General features: G+C 35.4%; 1 protein-coding gene across 1 annotated transcript in view; it reads right to left on the reverse strand.

The window, feature by feature from the left end:
• The window catches only part of trappc11 (trafficking protein particle complex subunit 11), a 158,927-nt gene that overhangs the window by 74,884 nt on the left and 65,828 nt on the right, over positions 1-18,215 (reverse strand). The window contains exons 15-18 of the mRNA XM_039751039.1: positions 16,474-16,619; positions 13,464-13,525; positions 11,708-11,840; positions 8,177-8,307 (exon numbers count right to left, since the gene is read on the reverse strand). Of these exons, the coding sequence (XP_039606973.1) occupies positions 8,177-8,307; positions 11,708-11,840; positions 13,464-13,525; positions 16,474-16,619 (472 nt within the window). The remainder of the gene's footprint in view (positions 1-8,176; positions 8,308-11,707; positions 11,841-13,463; positions 13,526-16,473; positions 16,620-18,215) is intronic.

Raw genomic sequence — 18,215 nt, forward strand, 5'->3', positions numbered from 1 at the left:
GATGCCTGGTCAGAACTATTTGTTGTACCAGCAATCAAAGATACAATGCCCCGTGACTGCTATCGGACTATCATGCGGCATTTGCACTTTAACAACAAAGACACCTGTGCAGAATGTGTGAAAAACGACAGATTTGTTGCAAACTCAGACATCTGGCAATGTTTTGCTGAGAACTTTGTTTTGAGTTACAACCCAGGGCAGCATACTACTGTTGATGACCAACTTTTTCCAAACAAGGTCTGTTGTCCTTTCTTGAAATACATCTAAACTAAGCCTGACAAATTTCACATAAAGTGTTGGATTGCAGCAGATTTGGAGACAAAGTGAATGTGCAATGCCATTCCTTATTTAGGGAAAGATCCCAGTTATCCCACGGGAGAAAGACTTTTTGAGACTGTGGTCATAAAGCTTATGGAGCCATTTCTGTACAAAGGCAGAACCGTAAAAAAAAAAACAATTTCTTCAAATAGCTTTTGGTGTCTAATAGATTGCTGTACTGCAACACAACTCTGCTTGTCACCATAAATACAGTGGGACTTCCTCCTGCAGCGAAAGTCACTTCAGTACATGAGCAACTGTAGACACGATAGTGTTTAGATCTGGTAGTGCCACAGAGACAGTGTATGTGCCCAAACGAACGGTGTATGTGCCCAAAATGAAGAAGTCTGTCTGTATTCTCAGTTCCAGTAATATGGAGTTTGGGTAAGATTGGAAAAAAAACACCATGTTCAAATGACAACTCATGGTCAAATGACATAGCGCTTTCAAACAATGACATTTTCATGCATGGATATGTGTGTGTGTGTGCATGCGTGAGAGAAGCCGAGACAGATTTGATGTCATTCAAGTGGTTACTGGAATATAAAATAAACACTTTCACAAAGGTAAAATGAAACAAGTACGCTTTTATTCAAGAATAAAACTGAATAAAAAATTTTCAAGTAACAACAAGATACCAAGAAGAAATGACTCACCAGCGTTGTGTGTGTCTACTTACAGCCCTTCAATGATATCTTTTATAGGTAGCAAAAATTTACACTGAGTGTTACAGACTGAAATCAAATGTATGTTTGTATTATATAATAGTAATAATAACAGCAGCTCACTACTCAAAATGGAAAGAATCCAGGCTCGAACCCACAACCTCTTGATTAGAAGGCAGCAGTTCTTGCCTCTGCACCAGCTAAGCAGACATGTCAGTTTGGTGTAGATTGGTATTTGCACTCGGAAGATGAAAACGTTTCACTTTAAGTTATGTGTTCAACATTTCTTGCCTCACATTTCCTGTCATCTTACATTTAACATGATCGTTGTAGACACGGAACACACGTTAAATGTATGTATTCCAAATAACAGTACATTATTCAGCCTATACAATTCCAAACACCTCACTGCCAGATAAAGACACTTCAGCGTCTGAACTGACTTCAACTGCCTCGGTGGGGGGGATGAGTGAGCAGGCTGCCTGCTGCCAGTGCAGATTGACACATTTGCAAGACAAAGAAGCTGATGACGAGGTGCGAAGGAATTTAAGGTGGACCAGGATTATGACTTTTTTCATAGGCTTCAGGGATTCTAGTGTTAGAGATGTCTGTGAAAAGAGAAGTGAACTGTCTGGCACAGTTTTTGATTATTGCTGGTGAGACAGAATCTGGAAAGACTGACTTTTTGCAGTTCTGTGCTGCAAACAGCTTCCACACATCATATTCTTTAATGGAAAAGGAAGAAAACGTGAGAGGCTTTTGTGAAGAAGTGGCTGAAGTTAGCGCCACTTCAGAGCAGAAGGAGTAGAGGGTAGGGAATCCATTCCTGATTCCCGGACATTTTTAATTCCCGCATTCCCGGGAATGAAACTGCTGTAATTCCCGGGAAAACAGGAGCGGCCAAGCTCGCATATATAGCGTGTAAAAATCGATCAAGAAATATAGTTGAAAACTGAAGACTTCATTTACGTCTGTCAGACAACAGCTTTGAACAGCAACTTGAAATTGCAATGCGTCAAGTCTGTTGCAGCCGCATTATCTGTGCCAAGAAACTTGCCATCAAAGAATGATGACAAGAAACTGGATGCATCAGTAAAAGCCGAAATGGCGGTGCTTCAGAGCAACGGCAAGTGTGGGCGTTGTTTAGAGCAAGTATATCCGTATCTGATTACTGTGCTGCCTACTTCTCTGGAGGCAGAGCGTGCTTTCTCAGCGGCTGGCGTACTATGCACGAAGTACGGTCTCGCCTGGACGACCGCACGCTGGTCACGTTATGCTTTCTATGCTTTTATTACCGCAACTAACTAGATCAGGGGTGCCCACAGTTTTTCGGCTTGCACGCTACTTTTAAAATAACCAGGTGGAAATGATCTACGTACATTAAAAAGTATATTTTATATACTGTATATATACACACACAGTATATACTGTATATATATACACAGTATATATATATATATATATATACTATATATATATGTATATATATATATACATATATACATATATATACATATACATATATATATACACATATATACATACATATATACATATATATACATACATATATATACATACATATACATACATACATATATACATATATATACACACATACATATATATATATATATATATACATATATATACATATATATATATATATATATATATATATATACATATATATACACATATACATACATATATATATATATATATATACATATACATACATATATATATACATATACATATACATATATATATATACATATATATATATATATATATATATATATATACATATATATATACATACATATACATATACATACATATATATATATATATATATATACATATATATATATATATATATACATACACATACACATACACATACAGTGGAGGAAATAATTATTTGACCCCTCACTGATTTTGTAAGTTTGTCCAATGACAAAGAAATGAAAAGTCTCAGAACAGTATCATTTCAATGGTAGGTTTATTTCAACAGTGGCAGATTGCACATCAAAAGGAAAATCGAAAAAATAACTTTAAATAAAAGATAGAAATTGATTTGCATTTCATTGAGGGAAATAAGTTTTGAACCCCTACCAACCATTAAGAGTTCTGGCTCCCACAGAGTGGTTAGACACTTCTACTCAATTAGTCACCCTCATTAAGGACACCTGTCTTAACTAGTCACCTGTATAAAAGACACCTGTCCACAGAATCAATCAATCAAGCAGACTCCACACTCTACAACATGGGAAAGACCAAAGAGCTGTCCAAGGATGTCAGAGACAAAATTGTAGACCTGCACAAGGCTGGAATGGGCTACAAAACCATTAGCAAGAAGCTGGGAGAGAAGGTGACAACTGTTGGTGCGATTGTTGAAAATGGAAGGAGCACAAAATGACCATCAATCGACCTCGCTCTGGGGCTCCACGCAAGATCTCACCTCGGGGTGTCAATGGTTCTGAGAAAGGTGAAAAGAATCCTAGAACTACAGGGAGGAGTTAGTTAATGACCTCAAATTAGCAGGGACCACAGTCACCAAGAAAACCATTGGAAACACATTACACGCAATGGATTAAAATCCTGCAGGGCTCGCAAGGTCCCCTGCTCAAGAAGGCACATGTGCAGGCCGTCTGAAGTTTGCCAATGAACACCTGAATGATTCAGAGAGTGACTGGGAGAAGGTGCTGTGGTCTGATGAGACCAAAATAGAGCTCTTTGGCATTAACTCAACTCGCTGTGTTTGGAGGAAGAAAAATGCTGCCTATGACCCCAAAACACCGTCCCCACCGTCAAGCATGGGGGTGGAAACATTTTGCTTTGGGGTGTTTTTCTGCTAAGGGCACAGGACAACTTAATCGCATTAACGGAAAATGGACGGAGCCATGTATCGTGAAATCCTGAGCGACAATCTCCTTCCCTCTGCCAGGAAACTGAAAATGGGTCGTGGATGGGTGTTCCAGCACGACAATGACCCAAAACATACAGCAAAGGCAACAAAGGAGTGGCTCAAGAAGAAGCACATTAAGGTCATGGAGTGGCCTAGTCAGTCTTCGGACCTTAATCCAATAGAAAACCTATGGAGGGAGCTCAAGCTCAGAGTAGCACAGAGACAGCCTCGAAACCTTAGGGATTTAGAGATGATCTGCAAAGAGGAGTGGACCAACATTCCTCCTAAAATGTGCGCAAACTTGGTCATCAATTACAAGCGTTTGACCTCTGTGCTTGCAAACAAGGGTTTTTCCACTAAGTATTAAGTCTTTTTGTTAGAGGGTTCAAAACTTATTTCCCTCAATGAAATGCAAATCAATTTCTATCTTTTATTTAAAGTTATTTTTGCGATTTTCCTTTTGATGTGCAATCTGCCACTGTTGAAATAAACCTACCATTGAAATGATACTGTTCTGAGACTTTTCATTTCTTTGTCATTGGACAAACTTACAAAATCAGTGAGGGGTCAAATAATTATTTCCTCCACTATGTATATATATATATATATATATATATATATATATATATATACATACACATATATATATATATATATATATATACATATATATATATACATATATATACATATATATATATATATATATATATATATATATATATATATATATATATATATACATATATATATATATATATACATATATATATATATATATATATATATATATATATATATATATATATATATATATATATACATATATATATATATATATATATATATATATATATATATATACATATATACATACATATATATATATATATATATATATATATATATATACATACATATATATATATATACATACACACATATACATATACATACATATATATATATATATATATATATATATATATATATATATATATATATATATACATATACACACACACACACACACATATATATACATATATATATATACATATATATACACACACACACACATACTGAGTATACTTTATACATAAAATATATGTTGTCGTACCTTGCATAACTGAATAACCATTACAGCACAATAACAATTCAATACATTTATGTTCACTACAGCATTTGGACTTAATAATCTTCATGTGGGAAAAGGCTGACTCACATAAATAAGTAAAGCCGAATAATACAGTCAAGGAGCTTTTGAATTCAGCCGAGTGAAAAATGACGGCTGTCTGATTAACTGCGATTTTAGTTCCCTCTCCTTTTTCTTTCTCGATCGCTTTTCGGAAGGAAGTCAGTTTCGTAGGTTTTATGAACAGTTCGAAAGTGCCTTTCCACATTTTCCTTCTTTGAAATAGCAATGATAGATTGACAGATCAGACAAACACACTTCGATTGTGACATTGTGAGAAAAAAAAATCCTCTTCTAATTCCACACCCAGCCCTTACCCTTCCCAAACATTTTCCTTTTAAAATCCCTTCTTTAGTTGATATGAATTGGAAGACTAACTAGATCACAGCCGGAGTTTTGCAGTAGCTTGCCCATTTGATCGTGCGTGCGGGATGACCAGTGAGTTAGAAGAAAAAAGATCTCAGACTGGCTGCCCTGTATGTCAATCAAGTGGCAAATGCCATTGGGAGGATATATGATAGACTAACATTTAAAAAAAAATGTTACAACGCGATCTACCTGCACTACCTTTGCGATCTACCGGTCGTGATCGACACATTGGGCACCCCTGAACTAGATACATGTACTTATATGACAACCTGAACTGCTTGTAGATAAGGTTAGTCTTTTATTGGTGTCAACATATTGCAGTAGTTTTATTAAAAATAAGTGTCAGTTGTTCTAAAACCGTTCACTGTGTCATCCCCGGGATTCCCGGGAATGACATGCGGGATTCCCAAATTCCCGGGAATGGATTCCCTAGTAGAGAGGATGTAAGTACTTCGCACCTTGTTGTTCAAATTTCCCATTAAACTTGTTAAGTTTGTCAGGGAGGGATGAACATGAGTGAGCAATTTGAGATGTCTTTTTGTACTTAGTTAACAGACTGAAAGGTTTCTCCATACAGAGGAATTATTGTTTGCAGAAAACTGAAGCTCCAGTTTATTTTTGTGCTTCCATTTAGTATATCTGATCGCATTGTTTAGACTATTCTTGGCCAGTCTATAAGCGTCCTTATCACCAGGTTTATGGGGTCTATCACCTAACGAAGATGCCTTAGATCTTTGGTAAACCATTGCATTCCATTGTGATAAATCCCAATAGATTTGCTGGGAATGCAAACCTCTTCATAAAAGCTGTTTAGGTGGCACACAAGATGGATGGACATTCTGGCCAGGAACCAAGATCCATTACTCGGACGGGAGGCCCCAAGGGCACATAAAGGCATATCAGACCAGAGAGTGAAGGAGGTCGCATCTGGAATAAGCGGCCTTAATGGATAGACAGACATTCCAACCAGAACTGATGGTTCCTTATGAGAGCAGGAAGCCCCAAATAAAGGGACAGGTGTCCCATCTGGACATGGGCTTAATACCTTCCCTGACCATGAAAAAAGAAGGAGACAGGGAAAGACTGTCCTCTGGGGAACGTTTAATCCCCCCAGGCACTAGATGGCAGCAGCCCTCCAAATCGGTGCACATTCAGGAACCAGCAGGGATTGCCGGAGGTTGTAGACCAGCAGCACAGCCCTGTTGTGATCTGTGGGTGTCACAAGGGGGCGCTGCAGGGAGATGGGACTTCTGATGAGCCGGAAGTAATTTCATCGAGCAGTGGCCTTAGCACCGAAAGTACTACTGGGTCCTCAGTAAAAGGGACTGCACTTCCTTATCCAGGTGAGGAGGAGCTGGGAGGAAGGAAGGCAACACTTGACTGGAGGAGGGCAGTGAAGTGGTGAGAGGAGAGGAATTGTGTGGTGAATTTGAGAGAAAAATATATGATTAGTGCTTCTGTTGCTTTTGGAGGTATTTTGTAATACAGTACCTCCTTGAACCCAGGACTGTGCTGTTGTGTTCGTGTTGATATTTACAGCAAGCTGATGCCCTGGTTTCCATCACAGCTGATATACGATGTAACATTGTCAAGTCAGATCATGAATGTTTTCACAAACATTTTTAAAAAGTCCCAATCTGTACAGTCTAGACAATCTTGTAATGCTTCAACTGACTTATCATTCCATGAATGAATAGATTTCACAACGTGGTCAAAATTACCTAGCCGCACACAAGGTAAAGCTTGGTATGCATACTTTATGGCACAGTAGCAGTGATCCAAAGTCTTCCGACCCCTGGTGGGGCATTTAACAAGCTGTTCGTATCTGGGAAGCTTGATGGTTAGGTTTGCATCACCCATCACTATAATTGGGGAGTTTGCATGACTTCTCCAAACTAGTGATGCAATCTGCCAACTGCTGCTGTGCTTCATTCACATTCACATTCGCATCAGGCAGGATGTAAACTCCAACGAGAATTACTGAAGAAAATTCTTGAGGTGAATAGAATGACTTACAGTTAATAGTAAATAGTTCCAAATTGCTGAAACAGCGCTTAAATAATATGGAAACATCAGTACACCAATTGTTATTAATATAGATACAGATTCCACAACCTTTTGACTTGTTACAATGATGAGCAACTCTATCAGATCTGTAAAACAGAAACCCCGGCGGTCCTAATGTGGAGTCGGGAATTGATGCATTAAGCCATGTCTCCACAAAGCAATATGCTTAAGAGAGAAAATAATCCTTATTTGTTGTGAGAAGAAGATTAAGTTAATCCGTTTTGTTCTTCAGTGATCTGACATTGGATAAAACAAGACCGGGAAGGGGTGCTCGAAAAGCACGTCTCCTGAACTGCACAAGACACTCTGTGTACTTCTCCCTTCTCTGTTTCAGGTGTGAGTTACCTAGATGGGAGTCTTAAGTCTGCAGTCGGAGGGATCATAAGTGGTAAATCTGTATGCAAGTGTCCCTGATTGGCTGAGGATAAATGAAGTCCAATCCCAATAGATACGAGCGGATCTTGGGTGCAAGTAATCCTCGTATTATTGCAAAAGGCAAAGTTAATAGACAAACACAACAGACACATAAACAGCAACCGAACAAATGTGGCTGCCCTGATTGGTGCCATAATAACAACATGTCACACTAAATTGGGTGAAAACCTTGTAAAACAGTGATACAGTCTTGAAAGTAGAATGTTGAGTTACCTGATTATTAAAGCTCACACACAGCTTGGAGAATCTGATAGGATGAGGGCAGTCTGCTTTCAAGTATACATGCAGCTGGACAGGAACATCTACATGAAAACTAGGAGACAAGAATCTGGCCTTGCACTGAACTGCAAAAGAAACAAAAAAAAAAAAAAAATATATGGTTAGGAAAAAACTTTACATAAACACATGTATTAAATCAGAAAGAAAGAAAAAAAAACCCCTTTAAATTCCATGAGGTATTTAAAAGTGTGTAATTTTTTTTTTTTTTTTAAATAAATTACACTCTATAAATGTTTTACTAGGTACAACAGTCTAATAAAAGGCCATCACAACCAAAGAATTTATCAAGGTGTACAGTTTATTACAATGATGAAGGCCCAAATGAAACTCTTGCATATTAGTTGGTGGAAATCATTGAGCAGCATAATGGTCTAAGCCTGCTGCCTTAGGCCGGAGTTCACTTCACGCGACGCATGCTGCAGCGGACGCTCCTGCTATGCAAGCGTTGTAGTGTTTATACTTGCATGCGTACTTTACGTAAATCTGGAGGAATCCACCAGGTGGCAGTGCGAGATATTATCACGGTGAGAACATGTTCGGCTTCTCTGTGTTGTGAATTGCCTAGAACACTCATTAAATTCTGATGACACCTTACCGCAATATCTCTGAAAATTATGTTTATTGATTAAATCCATCAATCCAGGGATGTGTCTATTCTAGCAAGCATTAGGTACGAGTGAGAAACAATCCCTGGACGAGGCCTCAGCTCATCGCAAGGCGAATACAATCATTTGCATACACTAGCGTCATTTTAGCGGCACCAAATCCCCAAATCTGCATATCTTTGGAAGGAAACCGGAGCACAGTGTGGAATACAAGCAGGAAATACCAGCAACATAACTCCCTGCGAGACAGCAGTGCTATCGCTCCACCACCGTGACACCCCCATGTGTGTAATTATTAACAGTATTCATTATTTAAACGAAATTATATGTAAAATGTAACATACACACTTTAGTGCATTTCATCATGAAACTGGTATCAAGTACAAATCTAAAGATTCTAAATGTGCAGAGAGTTGGAATATTATACATTTAATTTGTTCTGTGTGGTGATCTATTGCTGCTTGCCACTGCTGTTAGGTCCAAGAAGCTTGTAGCGATTAAAAACTGGGATGACGTTTACGATGATCTGCATTAATAATAAACTACGAGGTTAAAGTGGACATTTCGAGATTAAAGCCGAAATTTCCACTTTAATCACAAAATACATGTTTTCACCGTGTCCTTTATTTTTTTCTCAGTGGCTCAAATACAGCACTATACATTATGTTGCTGTTGTTAAGTTGCAAAAATAAAAAAATAAAAAAAGACACCACAAAAGATGGTATGTGAGACTTTTAAAATGAATCGTGTCATTACGATTGGGAATATGTGACGCTTGAATATAAAAGCACCACAAATGCATCTGTATGTCGGCATTTTGCTTCTCCACATCGAATTATTCACCAAATAGCGAAGCACGCACATCGTTCCCCATAGGATCTGTATAGAGGCTTTCTGTCACATGTAGATAGTAAACAGAGACACTGACGTCATGTTCCGACTTTTAGCACACTGCGCCCCCCGACTTTTTGCTGGTACAGTAATCCCTCCTCGATCACGGGGGTTGCGTTCCAGAACCCCCCGCGATAGGTGAAAATCCACGAAGTAGGAACCATATGTTTGTATGGTTATTTTTAGATATTTTAAGCCCTTAGAAACTCTCCCACACTGTTTATAAATATTCTCCGCACAGTTATACGGTAAACCCTCGTTTATAGCGGTTAATCCACTCCAGACAGATAAATGAATTTCCACGAAGTAGTATTCTTTATTTATAAATCTAATATTTTCGCAGTTAGAGCATAGAAAACCTGTTTACGACCTTCTAAATATGTTTTTTTAACATTATTAGAGCCCTCTAGACATGAAATAACACCCCAAAAAATCCGTGATATATATTTAGATATGCTTACATTTAAAATCCGCGATGGAGTGAAGCCACGAAAGTCGAAGTGCGATATAGTGAGGGATCACTGTACTGCAACTTGCACACGTGTTGTGTTAATTTCTGAGGACCTGCTCAGAGGACGCGTGATATGAGTGCCGGGAATGCGTGGCAGCCATGATGCGGGCGCGTACACGTTTTGAGCGTGAAGTATAAACCGGCCCTAAGTATTGGGTTCAAACCCCGGGCCTGGGTACTGCCAGAGATAAATTTATAAATTCTCCTCAGATCTGCCAAGGTTTTTGCCTATGGGTTCTAGCTTTGCTGCTAAATGGTCAGTCAAAATTGGCTCAATGTGAGTGAGACTATGTGTGCATTCATAAGAGTATACCCCATGATAGAAAGGCTCCCCATTCAACAGTGATTTCCATTTTCCACCCAGTGCTGTCAAGATTGGTATAGTGTGCCTATATGATAGGCAAGTAGAAAATGGATCTCATATCACAGATGTTTATTTAGAATTAGATCTGGTGAATGTTGAATCCTAAATTAATTTTCATTTTCCTAGAATCATGCTAAAACATCACAGCCTTTAGTTTATATAGTAATATTCTACTGAAAATATCCATTAACAAATGAGTACAATGATGCCATGATGAACACCCCCCACCAAAGAATGTTAGTGGCTGGATAGTTTCTGGGTAGTGACTAATTCTTAAGACATTAGTGACACTGGTTGATATGAAACATTAAGTAGGATTATTAATATAACACTTCTAGCACATGTTGTGCCCACTACCATGCTCTGAACACACACCCCTCCCTACTGGTATCATCCTTCCACATACCAATCATTTAATTTTCTGCTTTTGCTTAAAGCTTAGAGATGCAATGGTAAAGACAAGTGTGAAAAACAGAGTTGCTAACCTCCCTTGCAAGTAAGTGTATTCCTAAATTAACGTCACCTGATGCAACATTATCAGAGTTAAAAAGAGAAAAGGTTAAGCAGTTCCATTCAAATGATAAAACTGCTTCATCTTCATCAATATAATTATTCAACATCCACTGTGCTTTTTTTCGAAAAACTATGCAAATATAGGGTAATCCAATCTGTTTTCAGAGAAATTTCAGTTAGATGTTATTTGTTTGAGGAGCATTTTATATAGCTGCACAAATTAATAGAAGAAAATTATCAGAAATCAATGCAGATTTGACAGAAACAGACCTGCCATTCTTTAGAATAAAAATGTATGGTATATAAAAACATTTAAATGAAAAATAATATTAAAAACTGAACACTAACATTACCCCAAAACTAATATATAATAAAAACATATCTAATAAAACATAAACAAATGCTAAGACAATTAAAAACGTTCAATCTAAAGTGTCTCAAACATCAAACTGATAATTACCATTATTACTCAAAATTAATTATATTTAACCAATAGTACCCATTTTTATCTAAATAATACATTTCTAGTACAATAGTTTATTTCTTTAATTCTAAAATGGCCAATGATTGTGATTACTTACCAAAAGGCACATAGTCCTGCACTTCAATTATAAAGTCATTGCTGCCAGCAAGTGATACACGATCAGCCCAGAGGTTCTGTGCAGTTTTTACAGTAGCTGGGTCACATTCTGGTTCAGTGTCAGGACACTCATTCTGTAGGTGCAAATAACACCACAAACATACATTTTGTATTTATGATTACTAATTTTACAATAGCTTAATTTTTTTAACCAACAGTAAAGTTTTACAGATATTATTTGCATTTTACAAACATCAACATGAGTTGCCCAATTGTTATAAAATATGGCCAAGGAAAAACATGAAACAGTGATGGATTCCAAAACAGCCCAGAAAAATGCGAAACCAGGCTAAGCCAGGCACCCATTCTATTTCTATTAACCTTTCCCACCAAATGTTTGTGGAACTAACCATGACATTTTCTGGTTTGTTTTATTCTCACTCAGTATGCGGAATGTGCTCTTACGTTAACACTCCTTCAAAAATGGGTATGATAACCAAGATGTCACTGATTAGTTTCAGTCTGAGTTTTGAACAGTGTTGTTCCAAACACCATTTTTCCCTTTAAGTTTAGGGAATTTTTTTTTTGAGAAAAATGGTATTATAATTTCAGTGAACCACTGATGAAGTAAAGCATTTGTTGATGCTGGTCCTAATGACAGTAGTTACATCTGTAAACTCTGATCAGTAAAAATTAATCATACACATAAATACTAAATACATTTGAAAAAAATGGATAATCTGTACCCTGGAAAGATGAGATGAGAAAATAAAGCATATTAAAAACAAAAAAGCAAAAATTTAACACGTGCTGCAGTGGGTTGGCGCCCTGCCCGGGATTGGTTCCTGCCTTGTGCCCTGTGTTGGCTGGGATTGGCTCCAGCAGACCCCCCCATGACCCTATGTTCGGGTCAAACGGGTTGGAAAATGGATGGATGGATGGAATATTTAACACATATAAGGATTTGTCATTTTCTATTTGGAAAATATTTTAAAATTAGGCAATTAAAATTTGCATTATCAATGTAAAAATAATACTTCTTTTAGAATATTAGTTATATTTTCCTTGGGTGCTCTGGTTTCCTCCCACAATCCAAAGACATGCAAGTTAGATGGATTGGTGGTACTAAATGGTCCCTAGTTGTGTGCATGTGTGTTTACCCTGCGTTGGACTGGCATCCAGTCCAGGGTTTATTTCTGTCTTATGCCCTGTGCTAGCTGGAACTGGCTCCAGCACCTTCAGCAACAACTGTTCAGGTTTAAGCAGGTTAGAAAATGAATGTCTGACTAGTAATGTAAAAATTCCAGGAAGCACACAATCAGTCTTGTTCCAATTCCAGCAGGCTGATGAAAAAGTCATATAGGAAGAGAGCTTCCATATAATTTAAAGATGATAAACAGATACCCTTTCTGTTGGATCACTACTTAATGAAATTCAAAAGGACAGTGGCTTGTGGTGAACACTACTTTCAAAAACCACCAGATAGCAGCAGCTAAAACACAAACAAAATAAATGGGGTCATATAGCATCTAGTCAAAGGCCAAAAAAAAAATAAGTTAATATAAGACCCTTAAATATAATTTTTTGCAATTTCATATGTATAGTATATACTATATTTATTTTTGCCTTCATAAAATTATAATAGACCAAAAGTTTTATTATACTATTTATTACTACTATTTATTATACTATATGCTATAGTTATATTATTCAGGTTTTATTATACCTGAAATAATACATATAAAAAAGCGACTTACCATTAACACTTTGATAAGGTTCTTTTCAATTCGTGATTTCTGATCTTCTTTAAGTGTGGAAGCTGATTAATTTGTTAACAAAAGAAAACACAGTAAAAGTGAATTCAAACTGTAAATTCAGTTTGTACAGCAACAATCTCTGGTAGTAAAGATAATCTACAAAATTAAGCAAAATTACTAATAACTCAAATTAAACAGAATCAATAATATATTAAAACATTCTGTAAAACATTTAAAGACAAAAACCACACACTCATACATAAAGATACTAAAAATTGACAGAACAGAAAATAATTCTATGGTCCAGACAGACAGGTAAGACCTTGAACAGATGGTATGTACTGCATTTTCCAATTAAAATGTAACAAATATTTTAATACTGAACAAATAAAATCTTCTTACATCTGAATGGGATGCTTTTTATTTGTACAGGATTTTACTAAGAAATAGCTTTAGCATGATTAACACATGATAATTGACCAGAAGAATGTACTTTTCACCAAATATTAACAAGATCTTTAGATATCCTTTAAAAAATGTTGAAATAATTTTTGAAGTAATACATTCACTTGAAAAAAGACTTGTATACGGTAAATGTGATGGATAGGCCAGTTAACTGGAGAATTATAGGTACACAAGTATGATACAAGGGAAATATAAGACCCTTAGAGACAGATACACTTACCTGAAGAGAAAATCGATGCTATAATCAGCCCAAGATGAACAACATCATACAGATACAGATTAACACACAAGGGCTGTACAAAGGAGCATCCCAGAAATACAAAATTAAATGTTTCCTTAGCAAGAACGTATAATGTTCCCACAGGATGTTAGATGGCAGGCAATACAGCAGTTGCCATGAAATCCTTGCTGTTTTTATAGAAAGGGAGAGAGACCACAGAGAATTGGAAGATATGCTTGCAAAAAGATTTGCAGGCCGATAAAAGACATCACATGGTTTCTGGTTGGGAGACTAGAATCAGATTTTTTTAAGGTTTGAAACCCCATGGATGATATAAAGTGGATACTGTAAATATAGGACTGCCCCGACCCTGTGAGTAATTTGAGAACTTGGTAAGAAGCAACCTTCGGTCCCATTTTAATGCCCCTTTGAGCAAACAACCCACTCTTGCTTATATAGGATTACTAAAGGGCAGGACATCTAAAATGTTTATGGAAATTTTTAAGTAACAATTGCATACTTCTAATTAGAAGTATTAATGTGCACAAACATGCTTTAAAGTCTATGCATTTTAATCACTAATACTCCATATAAAATACATGTTCCACTTTCAAAATCTACTCTGTGTAAAAATGCGCACACTCTGGGCATATTATATACACATTTTTGTCTCTTGTTTGCAGCATAAAGACTGATGTGTAAAAATATGTAAGAGAAGGTGAAAAAATAAAACTATTTTCAGCACCTTAATTTAAATAATGCTGTAACATATTTTAATAACATAGGCAAATATCAGAATTCAAGGACATCAAAACTGTTAATACTGTACCTACTGTAATCACAAATTGCTGCTAAAGTTTACAAATAAATAAAAAGTCCCAAAAAAAGAAACACTTTGTAATAACCTTCATTAGTAAAAACTTATGTAATGTTTAACAGTTCATGAGTTCATGTTCATTCAAATAGTTATAAATGTCATTAAATGATAATTCATGCCTTAGCTAATGTATTATGTATTATAATGGAGCAATGGGCAGACTATCTCATGATATTTCAAGACAATACAACTAAGGATTAACTGTGCAAATTTATTTGTCCTGATTGACTAGGAATTAACTTGTTCATTTTTAAACCAACATATTCTGTACATTATTTGATAAAAATTTCTTTTGCCTATTTTCGAATTAATAGTATTTTATAGACTATTAAAGTTTGATCTAATATCATATGATAAATACTACTTATGATTAATTAATAACAATAATTTTGCGTTTTACATTTGTGTATGCATGTATTTCTTTGTCAGTATAAATGTTAAATATTTTAGGAAAAATAAAACATTGAAAGATTTTTTTTTATTGTATTTGCTGCTCCTTGCAATTTTGATAAATTGAAAAAAAATTTAAGATTGAGAAAAAGTTGTTATTAAGGCAATAAACATGTTGTTTTGAGTCAAATTTGAATCTTGACAATTTCTGTTACAAAGATAAAACTAAACTGCTCAGCAAACTACATTGCTTTCTTAAGTAAGTAGTAGTCCTGGTCATGTTGAAGCCCAGTGCCCAATAATGTACTAATTACCCATTTACACACATTTATAATGCATAAATAATTGTAACATTAGATTAGGTACTACAAAAACCTACACAACTAAGGAATAAATGGTTTATAAAACATATGAAAACTTGTATAATGCATGAAGAGTTTCAATTTTAGTTTGCGTACTGCAAAAACATTTACCGCTAATGAATAAATGATTTAAAAACAAGTGTAAAAGCCGGCAAAAATTCTTGCACTGTTACAAGCATGCCAGAACATGAAATAACCAGTTTTATAGACTGCACAACTCATGAACAACACACTCACTTATGATAAATAAAACATGTTTAACTAATATTTAAAGATATTTGTCACTAATCAGCTCGACATTGGTGCAAGCAGTCTCAACCTGAGTAATGTGCTAGCAAATGGTAAAAAATGCCTAAGGATTTGATAATTACTACATGTTTAAAAATACATTACCTAATGTATGAATTATCATTTAATGACATTTATAACTACTTGAATGGACATGAACTCATGATCAGTTAAACATTACATAATTCCTGCTAATGCTTTATTAAATAAAGTTATTAAAAAAAGTATTACCAAAAAAGAAAAAACATAACAAATATCTCCCTACTCAACACAAATACCTCTGGACTTTGGAGGAGAAAGCTGTTAATTTATTTTAGTGTAATATGGTCTATATATACATATCAGATTAGGTTAAAAAAAAAAAAATCATCAAGCACAATAATAACTACACTCTAAGAAATACCATACCCCTTCCAATGAGTTCCAGTGAGTATGTAATATAGTCTTTAACTTGTCCCATTAAGTAAGAACACTTTAGAGCTGTTGCCAAGATAGAAGTCAGCAGTGTCCACCAACGTTCTGTGCGATAATCACACATCACATAATCGAGCAATCTAAAAGAACATGTTGAAAATTACATGTCACTTAAAACAAAAAATGGTAATCCACATAAAAGGAGCCTAAATCTATAGAATGTATTTTTTCAATAATACCAGAAAAATTCTTTATAATAATGATCTGTTATTAATACTTCCATCTGTAAAATTCAGCTTTTACTTTTATTACTGTTAGTACCAAATAGTTAAAGTATAACCATAAACAATGTTGTAAATATAACATTATCCACAAATTAGTTATGGGGAGACAAAGTCTATGAACCATCACAAGGTGTACTATATAATGAACAAGACAAGAAAAAAAGGTATTCTTATAAAAAGTTCCTATAGACATTGTGAGATAGAAATTATTTGATAACCAACTACAAATTTATATGAACTTTTAGCTTTACTGTAATTGTTCAAACAGATTTCAAAAATCACAAAAAAATCTATGAGCAATATTGTCTTTGTATTTAATAGGACTAGAGACTACAATCCTGCTGTTTGCAATGTAAACAGAATGCCAAAACCACAGCACACTTAAAATGTCTGCAGATTATGTCAGAGATGTATTCCAGGTTTGCTGGAAGGCAGTTTCACTTATACAGTGATTATGAATTTATGCCCATAAAAAATTGACATTTACTAATTTGAGTGAGTTTAAAGAGTACAACCAAAGCCTTCAATAGCTTCTGAACTGGTATATGTAACTTAAACATCTGGCAAAGCCACATTTTCACTAAATTAATTAAATGAATCAGTCTAGAAACATACAGGACCACCATGCACAAGCCAAAATGACATTTTTGGGGTATTTAAGGGCCTAAATACTAAAAAAAAATTAAAAAGGAAATACAGTTAAATATTTCTGATACAAATGCCTTCCTCAGCAGACTGAAGTCAGAGTGCTAAATAAACTGTCAACCTCTTTGCTCTTGACAATATTTAATTTGAAATCTAATTTCTTGGATAAGATCTCAGTCAAACTGTAGAAGAAGCACAAAAGTAAAAACTTTGATCTTGCTTATTACTGTTCAACTATTAATACTTTGTGTATTATAACACTTATAAAGTTTGAATATATATGTGTCGGAATAGAAAATACACACACACAGTGAATAGTTAATAGTTTGTATTTTAAAACCTCATTTTTTTTGTTTTCTTCAAGGAAGAATATTGTGTCACCTCAACATGTTTTCTAAATATGCTGACTCAATCTCTGGATGCATGCAGATTCAAGATGCAAGTACAAGTTATTTAAAGTAAACAACCATGTGCTGTGTGTAATAAAATATTTATTTACTAGAGGCGTCACTCAGCTTTGCCTGGGAAATTTCGTATTACAATGAGCCTTAGTTATAGTGGTGTAGGTTAACTGGGGGTATAAGAAGTATGTAATTAACTAAATATTTTACTATATAAAAGAGCTATACGTTTTTTGTTTGTTTGGTGTTTTTTTAAACCAAGAGTTATTATTGGCAGGCAGTGTGGTGTAATCGTTGAGGCCTTTGGAATTACCAGCACCATGTCTGGGGGCTAGAGGTAGACAAAACAAATTGGATAACCATGATGCGAGCTAGAAAGACAGAAAACACTGCCAGTATGCATCTA

The sequence above is a fragment of the Polypterus senegalus genome, chromosome 4 (genome assembly GCF_016835505.1).
Source record: "Polypterus senegalus isolate Bchr_013 chromosome 4, ASM1683550v1, whole genome shotgun sequence".
Classification (NCBI taxonomy): Eukaryota; Metazoa; Chordata; class Cladistia; order Polypteriformes; family Polypteridae; genus Polypterus; species Polypterus senegalus.